The following is a 26,749-nucleotide window of genomic DNA, read 5'->3' on the forward strand; positions in this document are numbered from 1 at the left end:
CCTACATGGATCTCATCCCACCAATCACGAAACGCTTATTCTGGACTATCCCCAAGTGAATTGAAGTTCAAACAAAATTTCGATTTAAATCGGGCTAAATCACACTTAGCCTCCTCCGTCTACTTTGATTGACCCATTATTACTTCGACTCTTTTACTATACAAATGTATACAAAATCTTTAGATTTTTTAAAATTTATAATTAAATTAATCTATTATTTTCAAATAGACTAAATTACTGTTGCAAAATAAATTAAAAATAATAATTTTTAGATAATGTTACCCGTATCTCCTGCCTTATCATCTTTTTTTCACAAGCTCTAAATTTTTTTCATCATATTTCTCTATCCTATCTTTTCTTACGTGCACCAAATCAATTTCACTTGAATATGTGTTTTGCCATTAGATATTAGAGTTGTTGTTAGAATCTCCAAATAATATTATCTAAGGGTAAATAGATAATTTAATTTTTCACAAATAAAATCTAATATTTTCTCCAACTATAGGGAATAGAAAGTGGTTATAGTTTTTCAAAAGTGTAAGAGTATAAGTATGACGTTATAGTATAAGGGGGTAAAATAATACTAGGTCCAAATATAAGGATAAAATATAATAGAGCCTAATAAATATACACTCAGAAAACTCGAAGGGGACCTCTTCAGCTAGTTTTATAGAAAGATAGGGTTCTCTTTGCAAAGAGCGGAAAAAAAAGGTGTTATATGCAAACATATCTCTTAAATTCAAATCCTTCGTCTGGGTAATTTTCGGTAACCATCTCGACTCTCTCGCGCCGCTCCTCTTTATTCCTTCAGTTTAATTCCCTCGAGAGGACGGTGACTCATCTCTCCTCTCGTCTCCTCCCAGGTCGTTTTCGGGATCCGATTCGATGTCGATTTCGCCTTTTCCTCGTCGTTGTGAACCCTAATCGATCGGATCTATTCCTCCGCTCGTGGTGTTCCTCGAGCTCGCGAGATGGCGGAGGACGCCGGTGGTACGGCGGCCCCGGTGAAGTCGGCCCCGGAGAAGAAGCGGAGGAGAGGGATCTTGTCGCGGATATGGAGGTCTTTGTTGGGAGGTAGCGGTGAGGATTACGAGAAGCGGCTGCAGTATCTGTCGAAAGAGGAGGCCTCGGTCCATGCGAGGATGAAGTGGAGGGCGAATACCTCGAGGAGGATTGTTAGGAATCTCATCGTTCTATCCGTGATGGCGGAGGTGCGTTTCTTGCCGATATATATATATATATAATCTGCGGTCGGGATTATGGAGTAATTTTTTAGGCGATTTAATCATCTATTGACATCTTTAAATATAGCTTGTAAAGTTTGTGAAATTATATTGTCTTTGTGAACTTCTTCGTGGAGAGTAACTGTGTGGCGAGTTCAAATGTATTTATAAGAAAATTTATCAAATTTGAAGCTGGTCAATGATCTTTAGGATACCTACTGTTTTTCCTTGTGAGCTTCTCTCTTATCTTATCCTCTTTGTTCATTTATGAACTCGTACTTAGCCATTTATAGATTTATCTTCTTTTATTTTTTCCATTCCTGAAAATTCATGCTAGAGCTCAGTTGCAGTCCTTGAGGATTTTCTTGATTTAGTTCAAACTAGGAAGAAGCACAAAACCGTTGTAGGTGTTGATTTTTTTTTTTAATACATTTGACTTTTTAGGTTTTTAGCTAATCATCAACTTAGACTTAATCTCGGCAATTCGAAATTTTAGACAAATGAGGAGCTGCAATTGCATCTGATGCTTGCCCCTGGTGCCGGGGCCCAAAAGCATCAGAGGCAATTGCATCTCCACAGGCTAGCAGATGCAACAAATGCTAGCAGCTATTTAGTATGGATTGAAAGAAGACAAGGTAAACGGTGCAGGGAAGATAAGGAATCTGAAAAGTGAATGAAAAAGAAAGGAAATTTACTGTAGCTTCTAAGCTGTTGGTTGTTCCCGGCTGTAATAACTAGGCTTTTTGGGATGAGGGTTTCCTTTATTGAAAGTTATCATTTTCTCTCTAGTGAGGCTCTTTGCATGTAGAGAGGAAATATGGAGAGTTGCTTCTGGAAAAATATGGGCCTAAACTATGACTGAGAGTGTGGGGAGCCATACCTGACAACCATCTTTATAGATTTTTTAGCAAGCCCCACTTTAGTTTTTCTCTTTTTATAATTGCTAGCCGTGAGCCCCTGATGCACCTTCGCTGCTTCGACATGCTCATATGGCGTGGTGAAGGCTAGGTGATAATGATGAATTTTCATTTTAGTGAACTTAGGAAGCCAAGATTTGGCCATTCTTCTGGAAATGAATATGCTGACCATCTTTGGCTTGCAAAACATTTCATTATATTATCTTGCTTCTAGGATTGGAGACACTGTATTTTACGTATTCATATAATGGACATCTGGGTCTTTATAGAAGCATCTGTCAAATATTTAGCTTTGATCTGGTACTAGCATTTGGAGCATAGATTGATAAGCTATCAGAATATGAAATTTAAATAATTTTGACAGCTTTTGTTCTGTATCATGCCTAGTTATTTGTAATGAATTCAAATACGTTGAAATAGGCTTGCTAAATTTCCTGCCTGTTTTTGCTTGTTTGTAGATTCTCTTATGACTGCTTTTTTACCAAGAATTTTTGGTGGCATTTATGTTTATGCAAATAGATACCTCTTGACTTTGAAAACACATACTTGGTTCTTATGGCTCTTGATTTTCACTAGGCAGTAGCAGTTGTCTATGCTATCATGACTACAAGATCATTGGATCTGAGCTGGCAGATGAGGGCAGTTAGAGTTTTGCCTATGTTCATATTACCACCTTTATCTTATGTTATCTATTCAACACTCATGAGCTTCACAAGGATGTGTAAATATCTCAAACTCTACATTCAAATAATTTAATTGTTGCTGTCGTCATGATACAAGGAACTCATACGTGATTTGTATGATAGACTGATAGTATCAACTTATAGTTGATTGGATCATTTGGACTTCTATATGTAGTCGAGCGCAAGGACCAGAAGACGCTTGAAAGGTTGCGAGCGGAGAGAAAAGCCAAGATTGATGAACTTAAAGAGAGAACGAATTATTACACTACACAGCAGCTTATTCAAGTAAGCAGTTAATAAGTGCATAGATATTCCTGAGATCCTTGTGTCCTTGCATCGAACTGCCCCTTTCTATTCTCTAGTTAGTCTTTGCTTTGTTCAATTGCATACTTATTTGGCTTACCTCTGGTTCAGAAATATGACCTTGATCCAGCTGCAAAAGCTGCAGCAACTGCTGTTCTAGCATCTAAATTAGGGGCTGATTCTGGCTTGAAAGTTTATGTTGGAGATGAAACCAGTAGCAATACAACAGTGGTGAAAAACAATGATACTCAGATGGGGCAGTCAAATGGGTTGAGAAATAGGAGACAAGCTCACGCAATAAGCAGTAGCACTGTGAGCACTGCAGTTCCTCAGATCGCCAATGCATCATCCAATGAATCAATGGGTGATGGCCAAGAAGCTGCTGGCCCAAGTAATGAGGGAGTTGAGCATTATAGAGGCTCAGTCACTAATAATGGATGGATTGCCCGTATAGCTGCCTTGCTTGTTGGTGAGGATCCATCACAGTGCTACGCACTCATATGTGGCACTTGCCACATGCATAATGGTGCGTCAAATTGTTCTGATGCTTTGTCATTAATTACTAAACCATTTGCAGCAGCATTTCATTCGATAATTGAATATTTGCAGGGCTCGCCAGGAAAGAAGATTTTCCATACATAACGTATTACTGTCCTCATTGTCATGCGCTGAACACATCAAAGCCATCTGGAGAGCGAGACTCAGGTGTCAGCCCTGGCAAGGCAATTCCACTTGCTCTAGTCAATGAAAATTATCCTTCAGATGCTGTAACAGAGAATGAAGTGAGCACCGCGTCTGTCCAAGAGTTGGGCCAGAGAGATGAGAAACTCGACAAGCCGGCTAGTTGAGGCTGACAGCACTTCCAACTTTTTCCTTCTTGCGTTCGCATTCTCTACGAAAAGAATGGAAAGAGCTTCGATGTTGTATTGTTGTAAATTTTTTACTTTTTACTAGATATTTATCTACCAGCAGACAGTTTAAGCTACTAGATGTCACAGGTAGTTCTGAGCTTCCGTTATGTGAGTTGAAGAAAAATGATTACATTGCTTGCTTCTGTACTATGTGATGCATAGATTATGTGAATCAACAGTCACTATGAACAATGCAATGTGGCAGGAAAAGTAGAACAGGAATTAAACTCAATAAATTCTTTCTAGCAAAGATGGAAGTCTGGTATCAAATTAAGTCGCATGGTCTACTTCTCTCTTGCCTTCATATTATTGTATGAGCTCTACAGTCAATGGCACAGCCAATAAAAGCTCCAACTATGTTAGTTTGGTGCCCCCATATTGTAAGGACTCACTTTCCACTCTTTTGAAACATGAGAGGAGAAAATTCATCTGCTGTTAAGGTATGGACATGTATGTATGGTAATGATTGGCTATGTCTTTTAAAGTATTTATGCTGTGCATGCATACATTACCATGCGTGGTAATGTGAGGGATTAGACTAATCAAATGAACTAGATCTCAAAAGGACAGCACTTCGACAAATCTACATCTATATCTTATGTAGCAAAAATGTCAGCTAAGTTATTAGTTGACTCTTGAACATAGTAAATGCTAGAGATTTACTCAAATCTTCACACATGAACTTTACACATTCTGACCAAGTGATTGGCCACATGGTTCTCCTCACTCATACACATGGGAATAGAAAGTGAACATGGAGTGATGTTAATCCGATTTGAAAAGAGAAAAAAAAAAAACCCCATCTTGCAAGAAGTAGAAATAAAACAATCCCCACCACAACTACACACAAAAAAGAGAGTCAGAAATTCTAATAAAAAAATTGTGAGATTGAGAATGATGAACCAGAGCTCACCACTTTGCACGACCAATATTTCCATCTTATTGTTTATCTTATCTTGTATATATCCAAGTTAGATGAAGTTAAAAACCAAAGAGACGTAGGATGTCACTAAGATGACATTCATGAATATTTTGGATATTTTTAGTCTACTTTCCCAAGTTTAAGAGAATTTTTTTAGAGCAAATTTTAGTTTACTCCACATTATTTAGCTCAATTTTAATATACTCTTATACTTTAAACTTCAAGCATTTAACTCTTCCTCGTCCACACCAAGTTGCAATTGTTATGATTCTTTTTTTGTTAGCAAATTACTAAATAACTAAATTATTCTTATTATTTTTAAATTAGATTATATTTATGCAAAAGCGATTAATTTGTTTTTATATTTCTATTACTATAATTTGGTGTGAAAATTGGACCAAACTTAAGAGGGTAAATTGTAATTTATCCGAAATACTACTAGAACAGAGATATTTATTTGAAAGGGGAATCACTTCCATAGATCTCTTAAACTATTAAGATTGCACTAATTTACTCTCTTATTACCAACAGTATATATATATACGTCGACTATGCTAACACATCTGTAATAGTTTCTATACTCATTGTAAATATAATTTATATTTGAAAATTACTCGGGAAATTCTGCAACCTTTATTAATATATATATATATATATATATATATAAAACCCTCGATTGCTGCTGGATACGACGCCATTATCTCCGGCGTGGTCATAAATTATGGTCGTCCAATCACAGATGATCAACCATCGGATGGACAACGAACCTTCATCAACGGCTCAGAAGCACCCCAGAGGATAACGTCAACTAGCTACTAGTACCATAACACTGGCAGAGCGATTTTCGTAAACTTTGAAGACCTAACTCTTGTTTTATTTTCTTTTAAAATTTGGAAAATTTTTTTAGAAAAGTGATAAATTAATAAATAGTGTCCGAATTTTAATTTTAATTTTACTTTTGTGATTATCTATAATTTCTTAATTAAAACATAGAACGGAGAGGACCAAGAGAAACTTAGGGATATTTATTTTATCTCTAAAAGAATATTTATCTTATCTCTAAAGAATATTTATCTTATCTCTAAAGTATATTTATCTTATCTCTAAGAAATATTTATCTTATCTCTAAAAGATAATCATATTAGGATATGAAGTATTAATTTAGAGATCATTTTAGAGAAGCGGTCTCAGTTTTAGAATGAATGGGCTGAATTGTTTTCATCTTTAACTCATCTATATCAAAATGGAGGGTCCAAAGTTTGAAAATTTATTAAGTATTTCGTAGGGTCTAGCGAATAAAGTTGGCACAGATTGAGTCATGAGAATTAGGAGGTGATCTATAAGTTTTTTGTTAATTGCTACGTGTTTTAGTTATTAGTTTAGATTCGAGTTTGAATTCGTATTTAAAATTTTTTTCACATAAATTTTTTTTATTTACAATTGTCTTTTACACGCTTTAGTTTCCGCATATTATCCACGTTTGTTAATAGATATTATAGTATATCTAAGTATTCACTTAAAGTTTCAATTTTTTTTAATAATTAAAATACTTAATTAGATAGATTTTATCTTATTGTTTTAATAGTTTATACACGATCTTGAGTTGATATAAATATTATAAAAATTAATTTTGATTTCTTACTTCTATGATCCTTAGAGTATTATTTTAATTATTAAATTATGAGCAAAAATTAGAATATGTATTATGTATTAATCATAAATAAATATAATAATAATAATAATTATTATTATTTAACATTTCAATTATAACTAATACATATTGATAATTTTACATGTATATAGTTAATTGATAAGATTGCTTCGTTTGGGTGTACGGAGGAGGAATCTTTTTGCAGATTAGCCCTCGAGGTAACAACTCTGATATTATCTGTTACTGGACGAAGAGAGAGAGATTAATTTGGAGGAGAGCGAGGTGGGTTCTCTTCTTCTTCTTCTTCTTCTTCTTCTTCTCCTTCTCCTTCTCCTTCAATCTTGGCTTCTTTGCTTTTTCGTTGTAATCCCATTTCATCTCCTTTTTGGTGGTTTTCCGACGTATTCTTAGGAATTATTTTACTCGAAGAACTTACGGTAAGAGTATAAATTGGTGTATTGGGGATTGGTAATCTCTCTGGATTAAGAGCTAGGCCTGCCTTAATTACTCTCTTCTCCCATCAGTTGTCGAAATTTCTTGCAAGCTATTCAGTCTTCTTCTTCTTCTTCTTCTTCTTCTTCTTCTTCTTCTTGTTGTGTTTTTATTTTCCATGAATAGTTGACCAAGGAATAAGGGGCAGGATGGTAATCTTGCCGAGTTCATGCAGGAAGAACTCGGGAAGGATACTCTGCAATACCCAGAGCTCTCTGCCGTTTTCTTGGTGTTGTTTCTTCCTCTCTCTTATTGTTCCTCTGTTTATTCTCTCTTTTACCCTTTGCCAGAAGCAAGTAGCTTTCTTTATATATCTATATATATATATGGCAGTATATGTCAACCTTTTCTTTGTATTGTTTATGAACTCCTACTAAGACTTTTGCTAGATGAAATTATCATTGAAAAGGCTTTGAGTTTCCTGGCACCAAGAATGCAACAGAGTTCCTGTTTCCTAACAGAAGTTCTTTTTATGAGAGCTGTGCTCAAATCTCACAAGCTCTTCTTCTATGCAATTGTTCTTCGTTTTTTAATCCTAATGGCTTTCTATTCTGGCACCTTTCTTTGTCTCAAAGCTGATGCACTACATGACGCCAAAATATACCTCCTTTTTAGCATCTATTTAATATCGTAGGTTAGATTTGTCAAACTATTGATGTCCTTTAAATTAGAAGTTTGAGATCCTGAGATCTGGGACTCTCTCCTTTGTGTGTCAAATAGGAAAGGAAGAGCTGCAGCAATGGAAGCTGAGAACATGGGATGCATTTTTAGGATCAGAAGTTGTGCGTCCGATCTGCTTTTAATGGAAGACGATGTGATCGACAACGACGAAGATTTGTGGGAGTTGATCGGAAGGGAGATCAGGCTCAAGACCAACTTCTTGTTTTGTGATCTCAATCGCGTGATCTCGCGATCGAAAGGCAACAAGCGCAAGAAGTCTCTCTCCGACCTTGGCAATAAGCTGTTCTACTTCATGGAGGAGGTATTATTATTATTTAACGTGATTGGTTATTTAGATGCTCAGCTGCTATTAGTCAGAAAATTAAAAAAGTTTCAAGTCAAGTCTATCATAGTGATATACTTTCTTAATTCGATTATCTCTATTAGGCAACATTCAAATTTTCCCTTGTTATTGTCCCAGAGTTCATCCTTGAGCAGCCTATATAGACCTATTAGGAATTAATACACCAACTGCAGCCAATTTGACCAGGATATTTAGATGTGTCTTAGTCGAATTTGATATGATTATATATATAAGGGGAGATTGTGACAATCCTAAATATTTAACGCATGTGACATAGCAAACTGATGAATGTGCTTACATAAACTTAGACAATTGATTGACATACATTTGGCTTCTTCCGACTAAAATGTTGGCTTGTGCTGAATGGCAGCTTGACGACGCGGTTAAGAGTCGAAACGTCTCCTTGACACAGGTCTGTTACAGTAATACAACTCGTGCTCTGCAAGAAGTAATGGCTGCTCTACTTCTTCCTAATGAGTTGGAGTATTGGAAGATTAGTTGCATTGCACTGAGGAGAGGATCAGAAAAAAAAAAACAACAACAACAACAACAACAACAACAACAACAACAAGAACAACAACAACAACAACAACAACAACAACAAGGAGAAGAAGAACAGAAGCCTTGCTAGTTTGGTTGATTTACTTGAAGGAAAGAGAAGGCTCTGTTTGTACTCCATATTAATGAGTAACACATCACTTGTGTTTAGTAGAGATGCGTAACTGCTAACCATTCGCAAGCTTTGTCCCTCTTTTATTTTTATTTTCATTTTTTTTTATCTCAAAGGTCATTCATTTTTTTTTTTTAACTCCCATCTTAATTCTTGAGAACTTGGGGGTCATTAATCACAAGAATAAACAATAGACTGATTCAACCTTCTCAAGAAATAAAGTCTGATCCAGACGGAGATAATATAAGCAATATACAACCACAACAATATGCATATATTATGTAAGTAATTTTCATCAGTTTAAGGTTTTTCGCAATGATTAGCCCTGTCGGAATAAATAAATAAACCCTAGCATTACTCACTCAATCATGAATGTTGCAGTTCCTGCAGTTAAAATTATTGTTTAGATCTATGGTGCATTTTAATATGTCCCAGAGAATATGCGTACACCAAATAGTAAAAAAATTACAGCGAAAAGTTTAAAATCAATACGGAAACTAGAACCAGGAGTGCAAGGGTTCATATTGTTGCAAATTACGACCGTTGATCATGGCCTTGTGAAAATGCAGTTCCTCCAAGAAGAATATAGGGTATAGCATTAGCTTTTAACTGTGGTTAACAAAAAAGGCTTTTCCATTTACAAAACTACCAGTTGTAATGCTGCCCTAACAGTTCTGCATACCTTCTCTATAAAATATGTACGTATATACTTGACCTAGCAAAATCTCAACATATCGTATCAGGTAATATAACGAACACCCCGCAGCATGCAGTGGTTTCTACTCGCTCACTTCTGGTTCTCCCATCAGCATCACGATTAGGATCTTACACACTCTTCCTGATCTGACTGCATCCAGGGTAGAACTCTGAAGAAAACAATGACATTTCTACAGAGGAAAGATTGTGTAATTACAGTATTCAGGCACTTCTAATCCCCATCACCCGCTTACTGCTGTTTGGTACATGTGCCTTCAAAAAATACAACAATGTCAAAATGGGCATGTTTGATTTCAACTTCTCTGATATAAAGACTCAAGGACAGAAGAGGAAAACAAAACAGAGTTGGTAGATTCCTGAAATGTATGAAGGTTCAAACTAAAGCCGCATGTTTATGCCTTATTAGTAGGCCATTCAAATATAGAGTAAACCACTTTTACAGTTTGAGCCCAGCTTCAGAAAGAATTTCTTTTGAGTTTTCCTGATCACTAGTTCTTAAGTCTATTTGTTTCCTAATGTTGCAATATTTTTTACCCAAAAATTGATTTCATGCACACAAACCATATTATCCAAAATAAATCTTTTTTTTATGAATGCACTTTAATAATAATTAATTAATTCCGAATTACCCTACAAAGCCAGATAGTAATCAGCTTTGTGACAATTTTGTAACTGCAGTTTAATAAGCTAATAGGGCTGTACTCTTCAATTCTCTCAGCTCCATCAAAACTAGCATTGCATAATTCAGTATATGTAAAGCTCTTTTCCCATTATACAAAACCTGAAAAATATTTAGTCACTACATCAATAGTGTTTGCATATTTCACAACTCAAATTCCTATTTTGAAAGGAGAGCATTATGATTAGGACCATTTTTATTTCCCAAGGTCTTTGGTTGAGAGCACATGTTAGAACCGAAAAAAAAAAGGGTTGAGAGAGGAGGGTGCACGTGCAACCCCCTCCCTTCTCCCTCTTCGGCACGCGATTAGGCAGTCGTCGAAATCTCGCCGAATCCAAATCTAATTTAGATTTTGATTTTGCACTATAAATTAAACCCTAATTTTTCTCTCTCCTCAACCCCTTCCCCCAGCCGTTTCCCTTTTTTCTTCCTCTCCTCCGCTTTCTTCTTTCTCACCGTCGAAGTCACGCAGTGGAATTAGCCTGCCGGAGTGCCGCCGGAGCCATCGGAGACCACCACGTGACTCCTTGGTAAGCCCTCTTCCACCACTCAATTTTAATTTTAGTTTAATAGGTTAAAACAAAAATACATAATTTATGGGATTTCAGCTTCGCTGGCAATTCACGTCGGCAGGCGACTTCAGGTCGTTGCTGCTCGTGTGCCAAAGCCTCGCGTCGTCGACCTCGTGTCGCAGGCACACTTCCCTGAAGTCTTCGTGGCTCGATGTGATGATGGTGAGGGTTAGAAAGGAAGAAGAAGAAGACGGGATGGTTGGGTTTGGTTTTAGTGGAATTTGGGTTAAATGAGGTTTGGATTGATCGGGTGGAGTGAGGATTAGGTTTAGTTAGTTAATGGGTTTATATTTTGGGTTTGGTTGGAATTAAGTTAGGAAGGTACTAGAAGATAAGTATTAATCCCCAAAATTATGGGAATTAATTCCCCAAAATTATGAAAACTAATTGAGATAAGAAAAAAATTTATCTTCCAGATCTGAATTTCCAAATTTCAAAATTTCGAAATTCAAAATTAAAGATAAAAGAGGAAACAAATAAACTAAATTTCGAAATTTGACTTTTTTTTTTACAGAGATGCTCTTTCTTTTTCTTTTTTATTTACAACGAGAAAAGAAGATCTAGTAAATAAAGCTTACTTTTGATGATCTTGTAACTTTGTATGGATATTTGGTGATGATAATGGTTTCTTTTTTTCCTTGTTGAGGGTGATTTCCTTACGCAACTTGGATTCAAATCTTGATGTTGTCGGGCGAAGGATCTCGTAGCGCTCCGGTGTTCGTGGGGCAATTGATCTGACGAAGAAAAGATGTGGCGCCGCATAGAATATAGGCGGTGAAGCATCCATAAACTGGAAAACGATCTGCTCTGATACCAAAGATGATGCAAGATAACGTCTCAATTGCAAGAAGTAGGAAAAATAATCAAACCCGGAGAATCCACCAACCGAGGAGTCGGAATCTAGCGACGTTAGAGTCTACCAACAAACACTCAATATGTTAAAACTCTCAAAGTATTCATTAATTAATAAAAGAAGATTACAAGCCTTTATATAGGTAAAATAAAATAAAAAATAAAAAGACGAAAATAGCCCTAGAAGGTTGTTAGGTTTTTATTTGTTGGCAATTGTGTACAAAATATTCTAAGTATATTTTTTCATGTATATGAGCTTTACACAAGTCTAGAATATCTCTGGTTTGAAGAATTGCAAGATTATTGGAGAAAAGCCACCGCGTTCACAAACGCGTTCGAACGCGGATACTGCGTTCACACAGACAGAGAGCCGCGTTCACAAACGCATTTGAACGCGGGTACTACGTTCACACAGACCGAGAGTTGCGTTCATAAACGCGTTCGAACGCAACCTGAAGAATTTAAGCTGTCGCGTTCGAACGGGCTCGAGCCCGTTCGAACGCACCAACAAAGTTTAAGAATATTGTACTTTCGTGAGTACGGATAAGATTAGGATTTGACTCTATCTTGTACTTTCATGAGTGCGGATAAGATTTGAATTTGGCTCTATCTTGAAGATCGTGAGTACGGATAAGATTTGGATTTGGCTCTATCTTGAAGATCGTGAGTACGGATAAGATTTGGATTTGGCTCTATCTTGTACTTTCGTGAGTACGGATAAGATTTGGATTTGGCTCTATCTTGTACTTTCGTGAGTACGGATAAGATTTGGATTTGGCTCTATCTTGTACTTTCGTGAGTACGGATAAGATTAGGATTTGGCTCTATCTTGGAGATCATATATAAGGATTGTGAAACCCTATCTCTAGGGTAGTTGAAGAAGCATTATTGAAGGAGACTTCTTGAGGCTACAACGGTTCTTCAACTAACAAGGTTCCACTCATCTACAAAAGTTAATCTTTCGTCTTAAGGGCTATCTAGACGAAAGATCAATCTCGAGGGTTACTGAGATTGTACTTCAATCACGAGAAGCGATGAATCGTGGGTTCTAGCGAGCAAGACTGAGAGGAACAAAGTCGTTTGGATCGACGGGTTGTTTTGTGAGTCAGTCTTATAACTGCTACTATTCTAGTTATTGGTTTTAATCCGAGTTTGGATCCGTAGTTTTTTCCCGTTTGGGTTTTTCCACGTTAAAATCTCGGTGTTCATCTCTGCTTTCGTTCTTAATATTTCTACGGACTTTTACTTAAGCGAACGAGCGTGATCATTGCCTAGTGTTTAGATACATACGTGTGTCTAGGGATTTTTTCAAAGGTGGCTAGTCACAACCCTCGTTAAGTCAAATGACCACAGGTGCAGCCCTTTTGTGCCTACGAGAATAAACGGGACGAATAATTGTGTCCCCACTAAATGTCTTTCGCATATTTAGAAACTAACCTAACAAGCAAAACAAATAGAAGATAACTCTATAAACATTGCATTCTTATCGAGCGCGTTCGAACGGGGTCAGGCGCATTTGAACGAGCAAAATATGTTCTCTGTATTTACGAACGTATGCAGGCATTCAAATGAAGACGGGCGTGTTCAAATAGGCAAATTACATTCTCTATACTTACAAACGTATGCAGGCGTTCAAATGGGGTGTTCGAACGTGGCAGTCGAAATTCTTATTCTTTGAAAACATAAGTGATTCAGCTCGAGACAGTTAGGTCCAACCCAAGTCGTATCACAGATCTACATTAAAGGTAAAGTCTTGCACTTGTAGTGGACTGCGTCAGTAGAGCCTGTTAGTCTCTAGCATCGAGCCATCACTTATTTTCACTGTCAAGTCCCCGATCAGTTCTATTTTGAGCCCAACCTCTCCTAGGAGCCTTCCGTCTAAGAAGTTGTGAGTACTTCATGTGTCTATCAAGATCAGAACCATGGCTCGCTTGATCATCCCGTTCACCCACAATGCCTTCGGTGTAACCATGCTCGAGTACATGTGCAACGACGCTCCTACTGCCATCTCTTCTTCTTTCTCCTCCTTCACCTCGCCTACCAATAATTCTCATTACTCCTCCTCTAGATTCTCCACAGCGGCATTGTCATCATTTTCAACCTCTGGTCTGTCGAGAAGCAAGACGGTGCCCCTTGGTTGTGAACAACAATGTCTGTGCATGTACTTATCATCACAATAGAAACATAGCCCCTTGGAGTGCCGCTCCTACACTTGAGGGCCAAGATCACTAACCGGAGAAAGGAGTGAGTGCTTAGAGGGGTCCGGTGGCTCACGGACGACGAGTGCCCTCCTTCACACAGAGACGGAAAAGAGGAGAAAAAAAATAGAGAGGAAAAGAAACTACAGTTGGCTGCGAAAGAGACGAGAAAAAGGGAGAGAAAGGAATATATACATATATATATATATATATATATATATATATATATATATATATATATATATGAAAATTTATAGATTAAGGAATGACCCAATCTAAATATTCCCGTTGAAGATTTTGGATCAACTTCTATCAAAACAAAGACATGCAAGGTGGAGAGAAAGAAGGCAATGTAGCGCATGCACCCACCCAGCATGTGCGCCTCATTTTTCTTTTTTAAGGATGTTACAATGGACCACTGAATTTGAGTGTCTACTCTTGCAGTCCATGAGCAATCTCTAGACATAATCTATAGATATAGGTATATTCTAGACGAGGAAAATCGAGAACTTATAATTTTTGGATTCTTCTACAGTTCTATGCTTTGAGCAAATTAAGATAAAAGCCACACAAAGCTAACTGATCTTAACTTGTACATCACATAAGCATTTCGTTTAGAATGGTCCAAGCAAAGCTTCTGCACAGGCTTCCATGCAGTACTACAAAAATACATCACCCTTTTAAGAACCTTCTAGCATAATCTAATATTGCTACTTTAATGTACCAAATGCTTTAGAATGATGCATGATCTAATATTGCTAATTTAGTGCACCAGGCACTTTCAAATGATTCAGAATCTAACATTTGTACTTTAATGTACAAAATGACTTAGAGAGATAATACCTCTATCCACCTCTTCTTTGTTCTGTTAGATCAAATGGAAGATAACAACAGGATCATAACCCAAGAGCTAGCTTAAATTAATGCATCTCAAGCTGTAAGAGTTCAATAAGCCAATAAGATTGAATGCATTCATATTATAGTCAAAAGTATCAGAAGGGCCTTCTGGTTACTGATTAGTTAAAAATATAACCAAAAGAATGCTGACATCATCTATAATAATGTTCTTCTAATCAAGAACAACCAAATACGCCGCCAGGGCTGTCATATAATCATGAAAATATCATCATAAGTAGCTGCACTTCTCGTACACTAGCTGTCTGCACCGAGAACATTTCCTAAATTTACAAATGTGTTTGTATAATTTAACTTCTTGTTTTACAAGCCATAAACTCAAATATGTCATCATTATTGATTTCAACATCGGCGGCAATCAGTTATAGATCAACCGCCTCTCTCGTGAGCCCTAACCAACACCGATCACTTCAACCAACATAGATACAATAAAGCCTCACCTTGCTCTCTTCCCTATAATAAAGCATAAAACCTACGATCTAAACAACCTTATACAAAACAAACAAGCAGTAAATCTACGGCAAACAAGAACCCTAAAATAGTAATTCGGCAGAAACTTTCGAAATCCTAGCCGCCTCATATCCTAAATTAATAAACATCAAGAAGATATCATATCTTCTAAGGAAGTAATTGATACGAAAAGAAACTGGTTGCAAAACTCCGAAGCCCAAAGTTTACCGAATCAACAAGTAATCTGTTTATCACACAATTCTCTCAAAAAAACGAGAAAAAAGCGCACGAAACCCTACCGACATGGAATAGAAGAATCAAAATGACAATGTTGAGGAGAGAGAGAAAGAGAGAGAAGAAATCGTAAAAAAATTACCTGGAAAGAAGCAAGAATCCGCTACGGCGAGAGGAGATGGAGCGAGCGACGGAAGAATGAAGAATAGTGGAGTCTTGGCCGACTTATATAGGATAATAGGAACCCAGGGCCAAAACTGAAGATCCGACCCGGTATACGGATATATATATATATATATATATATTCCCCTTATATTTGGCGTAAAGTTATTCCGTATCCCTTAACCACCTTCTACTTATAATAAATATAAATTAATAACGTCATTAAAAGAATGTTTAAAATTATTAAATATCCTCATTATTTTTATTAGAGATTACAATATATTCAAGGAGAAAGATTTTTGTTTAAAGAAGGGTATTTTAGTCCATAAAAATTAAAGAAATTGTGGGAAAATAGATTTTCAACTCTTATTTTAAAGTCTTTAGGCTTTGGCGTCGTTAATAATTTTGGTAGAAAATTTAATAATCCCACATTAGTTCTAAGTAGAGGGTGGTTAAATTTCATATAGGCTATAAGTATATGGTAGTTAAGTGATACGAAATAATACAGAGGGACATCTTAATGCCAAACTATAGAAAGATAAAAATAGGAGGTCAAAATAAAATGGAGGAGAGGAGACACTAAGATCGCAACCACTTTAAAAGGAGAGAGGAATGAATGCTTCGAGAGTCTAAGGCAATAGCTCCCCAAGGGAAAAACAACTTACAAACTAGTTTATTCAGGTTCTAAACAAAATTTATAGGAGTGATAAATAGAATTTTTGTGTTATAAATTAAAATAGGTTATTCAGGTGATAAGCATGTTATTTAGGTTACAATCAAATTATCGTGTCATAAACATATTGATCGGTTAGATAATAAATAGTTAAATGGTTAAATGATTAGGTTAATAAACACAAATACGATTTGATTATTAATTAGGTTAGACAAGTTGATCCATTTATGAGCCAAACTAGATTAGACTATAACTAAATTAATTTAAAAGCTAAATTATTATATCATGTTATTGAGTCAATCAACTTTTGTCATCCCTAGTATTTATGATCAAACCAATTACTAAATTGAATGGAGTAGTTATAATTTGGACTTACCAATGATTCATTGCTCATGACTATATTTATAAGGTCTTATTTGCTCAAACTTTCAATATAATACTTCTCATGATTAATTTCTAATCTTAATGACTCTTGAAATTAATCTTTTTGTCTTAATAACTCTCAAAATGAATAGTCCAAACTATATTTCAAAAGATAAAAAATAAGTGGGCCTGGACTAACATTTATCTATAAAAAAATACTAAAAGAAAAAAAAAAAGTTTTTTTACAAAGATAAAAAAAATTCCCCTAGAATCTATAAAATATAATAGTTTAAAACCATTTCTAAGGCGATTTCAATCATTTTTTATGATGAAATCTTTCATGCTGATATCAAGTCATTGAGAAAAGGGGATCAGAAGGAGGCAGTTAAAGATAATGTTGTAGGTAAATAGAACAATCGTTACCCAGTAACCTATTTCCCAAACCATATTTACTCTCAAGGTGTTTTTTTCTTGAGAAAGTATCCTTACACTGAGGTTCGTTGAAATCACTGATTACAGAGAAGATCTAGTTCTAAGCTAAGACCAAATTTTATAACTATCTATACATATAGCTAATTTAGTTAGAAGATGGGCGGTGATATTGTTACTCCTAATAGAAAATATTTCTACGGTGTTATTTTAAAATGAATAATTTTGTGAATAAATATTTAGATTAGACACATTTTCATAATTATAACTATTTGTTAGTTATTTAACTATTATAACTACATTTTAATTATCTAACTATTTTCTAGTTATTTAATTACCATAATTATATTTCAGTTATCCAACTACTTTTTAGTTATATAATTATTTTTTAGTTATCTAACTACTAGCACATTTTAATTGGTATCTTTTCATTTTCTATAAATAGAAGATGGTGCTATTGTTTTGGACAATTTCATAGACCTAAGTGCTTGTTTTGTTACAATTAGCTCTTGTTGGTATCAATGTTCAATTTTGCGAGTTGCACCTTGATTCGTGACGGTCTTGTATCCCGAGAATAAATTGCCTTCGTAATTTTCAATCGCAACAAGTGAACAACAAATTTGTTTAAGAGATAGATTTACCTTTGCCCGACGGTTACAAATGCCTAGCCATTTGATTTCATTAATCTCCGCTTTTAATTTCCTCCAACAATTTCAACAATAGCAAACACTAATATTCAAATATTAATCTAGGATGGACATCATTTCAAAAATTATAGAATGGATCTACCAATCAGCTGAGAATTTTAACAGTAGTTAAGCGAGTCACTGAAAACCGAGATGAGTTTTTAGTCTTTGCCTAAGGAATGCCAACAAAAAATGCCAAAGCTTTGCCGAAAAGTGAATTAGCACAGTAGTTTAGGAAAGCAGAGTATCTTTGTCGTGGACTTAGTGGATCAACTAATAAAATTCCTAACTACATAAAGGTACCAGCATCAAATATATGTAATTTTTAATTATTATAACTACCCAATTTCAAGATGAGAAATAAATAGTTAATGTTGTATAATGGTCTTAATTTAAATCTTAGTGGCATCGATATTCTCATTTCTTTATAAGAAAAGATAAATACAAAAAATGCAATTCTTTTGTTTTTTCCTCAGTCGTAATATTTTCTTTTTCTTTTTTCTTTTTTCTTTTGCAGCTTTTCAAGAGGTTTATTTGTAAGATAAGAAAATGGAAGAAGAAAAAAGATTTTTTTAATTAAAATAAAAAGGAAAACCAAATAGGACATGGTTAGAAATTTTTTACAAGCTAACTACACTAAAATCATATTTAGACACTAAACCAGATTCAAATTTACTGTTATTTAAGCTCAATAAACAAATTAGAGGAGCAAGATAAAAATACTTTATGAAAAATAAAAATATTATCTGGAGTGGGTGAAATATTCTTTTTGCTAATGTCATTCATTATGTTTTTATTAAGATAAACTATGTACTTTAGTATTTTCTAGTAAATAGAGGGCTCTATTTGTGATGTTGCCAAAATATTGTTCATAATTTTCTCCAATATTAAAGATCATAAGCTCTGGTATCTTGGGTTTAGGCTCTACTTCAAAGCATTCAGAACTTCATTAGGTAGAGAAACTTCAAAGCCCAAGAAGTCCAAAAGTGAGCCGGGCCTGTTCACAATTTATAGTTTTTTTTTTTCAGCATTCATATTTCATATTATTATCTAAGATAATTACACCTAAAATTATGAACTATTATTTATTTTTATATAGACCTTCTTATTTATTTTAGTAATAAATGTCATTTTTAACTACACACAGACCTTTGGAATGTTTCTTTCGTTGGTTATCCGTTATATTTTTTATTAAAAAATAATACGTGAGATCATTTTACCCTTTGTTTTAGAGACAAAAGAAAGAAAAGTTGAGTGTAAAATGATTGTTTCGTTTATTTCATTAATATTGTCGGGGGTGAGAAATTTTACATAGTTTAGTGGATTAGTGCGGACTAAAAACGGATGATGGGTTCATATGAAAATGATTAGTAGTTTATGAGGTATGTTTTATTATCCTTGTACATATATACTGGAAGATAATTTTCTTTGCAATCTAAAATGGTTAGTATATATGAAACACAAACTCATATATACTTCTCCTGAATCCATATAAAATGCTGCAAGTCCCTGTTGATCATTTTGTTGGGAGTTTACTTGGATCCTTCTTCTTTCTTCCTTGTAATCCATAAGCTAGTTGACAAGAGATTTATTTCACTAATGGTCCATTAATGAAGTTTTTTTAATGGTCAGCATAATCTAATCCTAGATGATTAGCATTCTCTCTCCCTATTTTTCCCAAGATAATGCTAGTAATCAAATGCCAGCAGACAGTTAGGTGAGGTATAGTTTGCTAGTTCTCATTTGTTGAAAACATACAAGATATATGTTGATGTAGACAAATCACCTAATGTGATTCCAAATCCTATAATTTAGCGTATATGGAGTTTTCATCAACTCCCTAATCCAATATTGTAATCTAATGAAAGAACAAAGATTGTTTTTGTTTAATATCTAGGATTAGCATTAAAAGCTGTCTACCAATACTGACTAGGTCTTATGGATTAGATGATCATCAGTAAGAAGATTGTAAACTTATTTCTGGAAAACCTTTTTCCGGAAATTAGTAGGAAGAAGCAGTCCTTGTTTTAGACTGAAAAATTATAAGTAAACCTTTGCGAAAAAGACTTGCTTATATTGTACTCTAATTCTGACAATTATTTGGAGAGACTCAAATAAGAGGCTTTACTGAATGTCTGATAAAATTTTTGAGAAGTTGCATTAATTTTCATTGCAGATGTTCTGAACTGAAAATTATAAGTAAACCTTCACCAAAAAGACTCGCATATATTGTACTCTAATTCTGACAGTTATTTGGAGAGTCTCAAATAAGATACTTAATTTCTTGTATGTTTGATAAAATTTCTCAAGCAGTTACATTATTTTTCATTGCAGATGTTCTGATAATTAAACCGTAACTCTCATAACCAAATACTACAAGTAGTAATCGTTGATGCATGAACAGTAAGTACTGTTGAGAAAGATTTCATTCTCACCAAAAGACTTGCCTATCTCTGTTAGAGTCTACGATGATATGGCAAGATAAGGATAGATGTAGTAGAATCTAAGTAACAAAGAGCACATTGGTTGGCCATATGAGGTCTTAACTTGTCCTTGGATAAAAGCATATGATTCTAGAATAAGATGAGGTTTGAGAGGTAAATGCATGCTCTTTCGTTTGACTAGTTTCTGATGGAAATCTTGGTGTGTCTGAAAGCTTACATATAAAATCTCTGTGACACATGCATAATCTTGACTTGTATAACAAAGTATGCAAAAATATTCATATACAAAGCTTGTTAACTAAGGTTAATTAAGGCGGTAAACACACATGTTTCAAATTTGAACATGGCTTTTTGTTTCTAGATATTGTTTTTGGAGAGTAAGAAACATGTACATAGACTCGTGAATATTATACGGAGCTTAGTCTTAGTTTACTCAAATATCCAAATTTTTTATGATAAAAGTGTCACCACTGTTGAGCTAAACCATACAAATTGTGTTGAGAGAAGAATGACATAAACAAAATGATGCACGAAGATAGAGACAATCTAGATATCAAGTTAATAGCAGTTTATGCTCGTTTAATAATGTAAATCGGTAGGATGCTAGATCTCATGATGATGAAGAAATATGACTTCTTCTAATGGACCATTTTACTGAATGCTATCTTCCTCAATATAAAATTAAATTTTAGCATCTAAAGAACTCACGAGTCTAGTTCTTAGGATCTCTACAAGATGAGGAGAATGATAGAGAATAATTTTGGTGCTAATAAAAAGAGGCAAGTTGAAGATTTTGAATAAAAGAGGCAACTAAATTAGAAGAAAGCTGACCAAGATTTGGACAATGATGGAAAAAACTAATTACATGCTAATGTGGCAGAATTGTGTCCAATGACAATCTAGCTAAGTATCCAAAAAGGTAAAAAAAAATATAGACAGAAATTCACCTTTTTGGATGTGTCTCTACTCTCTAGTCTAGGGTCTAGGCAATATCTGATCCATTTATCTACATACCTCCTTTATAGGTCAATGGATGCTCATTCAACAAGTCATTTGAACAGGGAATTCATCTTTTTATTTGCTTCACTTTTTTTACTAAACATAATATGAGTAGATGCATTGAAATCTAATACGACAAAGCGATAATCTAATGGAGATTATAATTGCCAATGGCATATAGCATAAAGAGGATCTACTGTGGTTGGTGGAAGGCAATAGAAGAAGATCTACTAAGGACAAGTGGTGCCTTGCAGTGGCTTGTGGTGGAGAGAAGCAAATGGAAGCATAATTTGTAGTAGACTCTATTACATTCTATCACTTTTTTGTAAAGTGTGACAGTAATCTCCAAGGACAAGAGACAAGATTATCTTGTACCAGTAGATAGATTAGAGCCAGAGCTGAATTGGCTTAAAAAGCTCATCAGAATGCTTAGAATGGAAAGAGGATTTTGGCCTTAGCCCAGTTGCGCAAAGCTCACAGATTCCAACCACACAATCCATGGCATCCTCTTGGATGGCCGGTGGCCAATCATCATCATCACTGGATCTGGGTCCTAGATCACAGTACCAGCAACGACAGAACAATGCATAAAAGATTTGGCACCAGGGCATCTTGAGGTATTGGACATGTCTACTCATCCCATTTAATGAGCTCTGGTCAAGAGCAACAGGAGAAGTCACACAAAAGGATCTATCTTGGTATTCTTTTTAAATCATGGGCTCTTAGTTTATAAGCCCTATTTTCTTCTATTTATACATTAGACAACTGAGTCAATTCTTCTAAAAAAATCAAATGAGTTTAAACTGTGTGTATAACACTTCAGTAAAAAAAAAAAAAATCAAATATTAATCTCAATGTGTCTATAGAGAGGGGAATCAAGGCTCTTGACCCTAAAAGCCACTAATAGAGTTTAGTTGAGTTGGAGAAAGATCATTAGAATATAAAAGGAGTATCCTTTTTCTATAGATATAAATTCAATATTAAAATTAGATTTCTTTATTATAAGCATAAGCTTTGAGCTGCATTGCATTATTTAACCTGGAAGTTTAACTTAGGACCTGGAATAACTCAACCCCCAAGGGCCCCCACAAGTTCTTTTTCCAATTAAAACAAGGAGATCTATACTTTTGCCCTTTCCTTGGCAGTATATAGAGTTCTGTTCCTGTCCTGTCTCTGTTTTTACAATGTGTGTTCCTTCCATCTCCACCTCCTCATTGTTCCTGTTCCAGGGATAGAGAGAGCTACCTGGGTTTCTTTTGTGCAGATGAGAGCATCTTAAAGGTGGAGATGGGAAGGAATTTCTATTTCCTATAAGTACAATAAGACCCCCAGACAAAAGAATACAATGAGATCTGTACTTTTGCCCTTTCTCTTGACGGGAGAATTCTGTTCTGTCCTCTCTCTCTTTCTCTACTTTTACTAATGTGTGTTCCTTCCATCTCCACATCCTCATTGCTCCTGCTCCAGAGATAAAGATGAGAACATCTTAAAGGTGGGGAATAGATATAGTAGAAGATCACATGAAAGCTTTTCTGGCTATGTGACTGCTTCAACTGTTTGCTCTGGAAGTGCTCTCTCCTTTTATCTCCTTCTCTCAAACCTCATCTGGGGGTCTCAAGAATTCCTTCTTTGTGGTATCTTGTAATAATACTTGTAGTATGTAAAAGTTTCCTTGAGCATTTGAGTTGATTAGTGCTTTCTAGCCATGGACTTTGCTCTGTTCTGCACTAGAGTTAGTGTTCTGGTCCTCCTACTGGCTCTCTGTTCTCCAAACAAGTTCATCCAGAGCCCTGTGGACTTTGACCCACTAAACCTTGTGCAGACCACCACAACTGCATCCGTAGATTTTGGAAGGATTCTTTTCAACTCTCCTTCTGCAGTACTAAGGCCTCAATCCCCGAGAGACATCTCCATGCTTCTTGTCTCCTTGTCTTCTTCGTCCTTCAGCAAGGTGACAGTTGCAGCAAGAGGAGCAGGGCACTCCATCCATGGCCAAGCCCAAGCTCTTGACGGCATTGTCATTGAGATGGATTCTCTCCCTTCCAACATTGAAATCCACAAGAGAAGAGAAGGGGAGTCTGGATTTTCTTATGCAGATGTCAGTGGTGGAGCTCTCTGGATGGAGCTCCTCGAGGAGAGCTTGAAGCTTGCGTTGGCTCCAAGGTCTTGGACAGACTACCTCTATCTCAGCATTGGCGGGACTCTCTCCAATGGTGGGATTAGTGGTCAGACCTTCAAATACGGACCTCAGATTAGCAATGTCCTGCAACTGGAAGTGGTGACAGGTGAATCAAGACATTAAACATAACACCTTTTTCTTTCCTTATTGTCTTTTGAGATGCTCAAAGGCTATAATTAGACTTTCAATTTCTATTTTGCAGGAGAAGGTGAGCTGGTGACATGCTCACCAACCAAAGATTCTGAGCTTTTCAATGCAGTTCTTGGTGGGCTCGGCCAATTTGGCATTATAACAAGGGCAAGGATATTACTTCAAGATGCTCCGGAGAAGGTAAAGCTCAAAGGCTTTTACCACTCAACACTTTGCCTTGTATTATAGATGTGATCTTTTGGTTATAATTCATTGGAGATGGATTGTTACATCCTTAGGTGAAGTGGGTCAGAGCCTTTTACGATTATTTCCACACCTTCAGCAGAGATCAAGAGCTGTTGCTCTCAATGCCAGACTCGGTGGACTATCTTGAGGGGTTCATAGTTCTCAATGAGCAATCCCTTCATAGCTCTTCCATTGCCTTCCCTGCCCATATGGAATTCATCCCAGATTTTGGCACCAAGGCCAACTCCAAAGTGTACTACTGTATAGAGTTTGTGGTCCATGAGTACCAGGACAAACGCACCAATGCAGATCAAGTAAGCCCCTCATATGCCTATTTCCTCAAAATACTTGTAGACTGATGATAATCCCCTGTATCAGGTTGTGGAGGAAATCTCAAGGCAAATGAGCTACATGCCATCCCAAATGTACACTGTGGAGGTCTCCTACTTTGATTTCCTCAATAGGGTCAGGATAGAGGAGATGAGCCTGAGGAGAAGAGGACTTTGGGAAGTCCCCCATCCATGGCTCAACATGTTTGTGCCAAAGTCTGGGATAAACCAAATTAGGGACCTGGTGATGGATAATATCTCAGCAGATGACTTTGAGGGCCCTATTCTCATTTACCCATTTCTCAGAGACAAGTAAGGAATGTTCTGATCAACTAGTTTCTATTGTTAGAACTCCTTGACTGTTATATGCTAATGTAAGATATATGGTAACTTTACAATATTATTTCCCTGTTCAATATTGCCAGCTTCTTTGATTTTGCCTCGGTGTTTGAACAGTCCAGTGCCATCTATTCCTTGTGAATTAGTAAAGTTTTGAATTTAATAACTAGGTTATATTATGTTGCTTTCGTTTAGGGATTGCTTGTGGGTCTCTGTTCTTCACCATCCATCACAACTAGAACAACAATGTCAAACCTAAGCTGCTTGAGCCTTTGAAATTTTTTAAGAGTTGACACATGATTAAAAAGATTTCCTTTGCTATTCTAAAAGAAAGCTGTTGCCATGTTCTCTAATAAAGCTGATTAAACAATGCATTCTTCACATTCATGATTACAAGTACTAGCATCAAGTGACAAAAGATTAAGGTTTGACCTGTCATTAAGAATGTCTTTATTGTTTTTTTCTTTCAAAAGACTTCAGATTTTTTTCCTTTTTCAGAAAAGTAAACTTTTTAATATGGATTATATACAGTGCAAATAATTGAACATCAAAGTCAAATCTAAGTCGCTTGATTCTGTAAGAGATTTTGAGTCTGACTTTTGATCCAAGTTCAATGTATCATTCAACAAGCATATTGATTATGTCAGACTGAAATTATAGTCAGACAAAATTGCAGCATTTTGACATTCATCATTCAAAGGGCAAATTAAACAGCCATAATTTTAAACCAGTCCTTCTCAGTATTCAATGCTTGATTTAGTCTTCACTTCCTTTAAATGATCACTTATTCTTGCTATTTCACACTATATTCTTGCTTTGCAATTTGCATTATTCTGTACTTGTTATATCTATCAATTAAAGAAAATAAACTAAACTGCGAAATTTGTGCATAAATATTCTTCTGGTATAGTTTTGGATTTTACATAATTGTCACTAAAGTCTTTTGATTCTTTAAAATAGCCATAGTCAGTTTTTAACATAATATTCATATAGTATTTCTAATAGATGGTATATCCATCAAAACGTATGGTATTTATATAGATACTCTCCCAATTATTTTCAAATTAAGTCTCAAAAATTTAAATCTATGAAAACTAGAATAAAGATATTTTTATCTTTTGTATTTAAATTATTTTAAATTTAAAGTTTAATTAACTCTAAAGGATAATGTTTTAAATGATATAGACATAAAACCATGTATTTTGAGGGGGTAGATATGCAAATATCTCTACTTTAGAGAGGTATACAAATAAATAATAGGTTTTTGAAGAATAGTTATGTAACAAAATCTTTCTTAATTTAAGTTTAGTCTTAATTATATTTTTGGAAGAGCCTATATAATTTCGATAACAATTATAATATTTTGAAGAGTATGAAGATAATTCTGATATTTAAAAAGTTTTGAGTGACATTATGTAAAAATTCCTATAATTTGAGTCTTTCCTCAGAGTTGTCGTTTAGATTTGGTTAATGGATTCTTTGATACTGAACTATCTGACAAGAAATTTAAGCCGCAATGGAAGTTCCTGCTTGAAAACAAACTCTCCTATGGTGGGCTCCATTAGAGTAGACGATGCTCCTTTTTCTACGCAATGGAAGTTACTTCTCAACCTAAAATAAGATTACTAAACTTTTGGGGTGTTAAGTGGAAAATTGTTCGTTTAAATTTATTTGTTTTTCCCTCCATACTCCATAGAGACTTGCAAGCTGTTTTAAGCCTCTATATGGTTCATGGATCCCAATATTTGGCAGGTGGGACACCAACACATCGGTCGTGCTACCGGAGGCAACGCCCGGATCAGGGGAGCAAGTGATATATGTCGTAGGGATGCTTCGCTCCGCTAACCCTAAGTCGTGCTCCGGTGGTTGCCTCGACGAGATCCTCCATCGCAATACGTGGCTGGCCAAGACTGCTAGAGAGCACGCCGGCGCGAAGCAGTACTTAGCTCACCATCCATCGCTGAGCCAATGGACCGACCACTTCGGTCGCCATTGGCATCGGTTCGCCGACCGGAAGTCTCGATTTGATCCTCGGTGTATTCTCAGCCCCGGCCAAGAAATTTTCTCAAGAATCTATGCTTCCACTTCCTCACGCCGATGTCAAGATCTTATCAATGTCTACGGTGATCATCTAACCTTCCAAGCTACACATGAATGATGTATCTATTGAATGGCAAGTTGGGGATCATGGAATGTTGTACATGATAACAGAGAGAAATTGTTACAGTAGTCTTTAAATTTTATTCAAACTTAGTTTTTAAAGCTTATATCATTCAACGGAAGATTGGACACTGCTCACTATTTTTTTGGGCTTTTGATTCAAATCTCCAGCCCAATAATGAAGTGCGAGTCCAATCA

The 26,749-nt window shown here is 35.7% G+C and overlaps 3 protein-coding genes and 1 long non-coding RNA gene across 6 annotated transcripts; 3 read left to right on the plus strand and 1 right to left on the minus strand.

Moving 5' to 3' along the window:
- Positions 1 to 750: 750 nt before the first annotated feature.
- On the plus strand, positions 751 to 4,287 carry LOC140793288 (uncharacterized protein At2g24330-like). The gene is made up of 6 exons (XM_073144678.1): positions 751 to 766; positions 864 to 1,211; positions 2,717 to 2,861; positions 2,999 to 3,108; positions 3,238 to 3,652; positions 3,736 to 4,287. Exons 2-6 carry the CDS (start codon positions 972 to 974, stop codon positions 3,972 to 3,974), a joined length of 1,149 nt encoding a protein of 382 aa, XP_073000779.1. The 5' UTR covers positions 751 to 766; positions 864 to 971; the 3' UTR covers positions 3,975 to 4,287.
- Positions 4,288 to 6,841: 2,554 nt separating this feature from the next.
- LOC140793221 (photosynthetic NDH subunit of lumenal location 3, chloroplastic-like) lies at positions 6,842 to 9,017 on the plus strand. 2 transcript variants are annotated; one of them, XM_073144588.1, is made up of 3 exons: positions 6,842 to 6,892; positions 7,823 to 8,084; positions 8,497 to 9,017. In XM_073144588.1, the coding sequence occupies exons 2-3, from the start codon at positions 7,842 to 7,844 to the stop codon at positions 8,755 to 8,757; spliced, it is 504 nt and encodes a 167-aa protein (XP_073000689.1). In that variant the 5' UTR covers positions 6,842 to 6,892; positions 7,823 to 7,841; the 3' UTR covers positions 8,758 to 9,017. The 2 variants fall into 2 exon arrangements, with proteins under 2 accessions (XP_073000689.1, XP_073000688.1); XM_073144587.1 differs by lacking the exon at positions 6,842 to 6,892 and adding an exon at positions 6,898 to 7,736.
- A 175-nt stretch (positions 9,018 to 9,192) lies between these two features.
- On the minus strand, positions 9,193 to 15,613 carry LOC140793222 (uncharacterized). 2 transcript variants are annotated; one of them, XR_012109926.1, is made up of 3 exons: positions 15,556 to 15,613; positions 11,343 to 11,680; positions 9,193 to 9,765 (listed from the first exon to the last, which is right to left on the minus strand). It is a non-coding gene; the product is annotated as an uncharacterized lncRNA (long non-coding RNA). The 2 variants fall into 2 exon arrangements; XR_012109927.1 differs by lacking the exon at positions 15,556 to 15,613 and adding an exon at positions 15,479 to 15,515.
- Positions 15,614 to 22,775: 7,162 nt separating this feature from the next.
- Positions 22,776 to 26,749, plus strand: LOC140794005 (cytokinin dehydrogenase 3-like). Its single transcript, XM_073145811.1, has 5 exons — positions 22,776 to 23,454; positions 23,551 to 23,678; positions 23,777 to 24,037; positions 24,102 to 24,364; positions 26,144 to 26,749. The coding sequence occupies exons 1-5, from the start codon at positions 22,875 to 22,877 to the stop codon at positions 26,547 to 26,549; spliced, it is 1,638 nt and encodes a 545-aa protein (XP_073001912.1). The 5' UTR covers positions 22,776 to 22,874; the 3' UTR covers positions 26,550 to 26,749.

This window comes from Typha latifolia, chromosome 8 (assembly GCF_019914945.1).
Source record: "Typha latifolia isolate L0001 chromosome 8, TyphaL0001v2, whole genome shotgun sequence".
Classification (NCBI taxonomy): domain Eukaryota; kingdom Viridiplantae; phylum Streptophyta; class Magnoliopsida; order Poales; family Typhaceae; genus Typha; species Typha latifolia.

Excerpts from the sequence above, each read along its gene's own strand:
- LOC140793221 (XM_073144588.1), top strand. The coding sequence starts at position 7,842 with ATGGAAGCTGAGAACATGGGATGCATTTTTAGGATCAGAAGTTGTGCG. Across the intron at positions 8,085-8,496 it reads TGTTCTACTTCATGGAGGAG|CTTGACGACGCGGTTAAGAG; the intron begins GTATTATTATTA and ends GCTGAATGGCAG.
- LOC140793288 (XM_073144678.1), top strand. The coding sequence starts at position 972 with ATGGCGGAGGACGCCGGTGGTACGGCGGCCCCGGTGAAGTCGGCCCCG. Across the intron at positions 1,212-2,716 it reads TTCTATCCGTGATGGCGGAG|GCAGTAGCAGTTGTCTATGC; the intron begins GTGCGTTTCTTG and ends GATTTTCACTAG. Across the intron at positions 3,653-3,735 it reads CACTTGCCACATGCATAATG|GGCTCGCCAGGAAAGAAGAT; the intron begins GTGCGTCAAATT and ends GAATATTTGCAG.
- LOC140794005 (XM_073145811.1), top strand. The coding sequence starts at position 22,875 with ATGGACTTTGCTCTGTTCTGCACTAGAGTTAGTGTTCTGGTCCTCCTA. Across the intron at positions 23,679-23,776 it reads TTCAAGATGCTCCGGAGAAG|GTGAAGTGGGTCAGAGCCTT; the intron begins GTAAAGCTCAAA and ends TTACATCCTTAG. Across the intron at positions 24,038-24,101 it reads AACGCACCAATGCAGATCAA|GTTGTGGAGGAAATCTCAAG; the intron begins GTAAGCCCCTCA and ends CCCCTGTATCAG.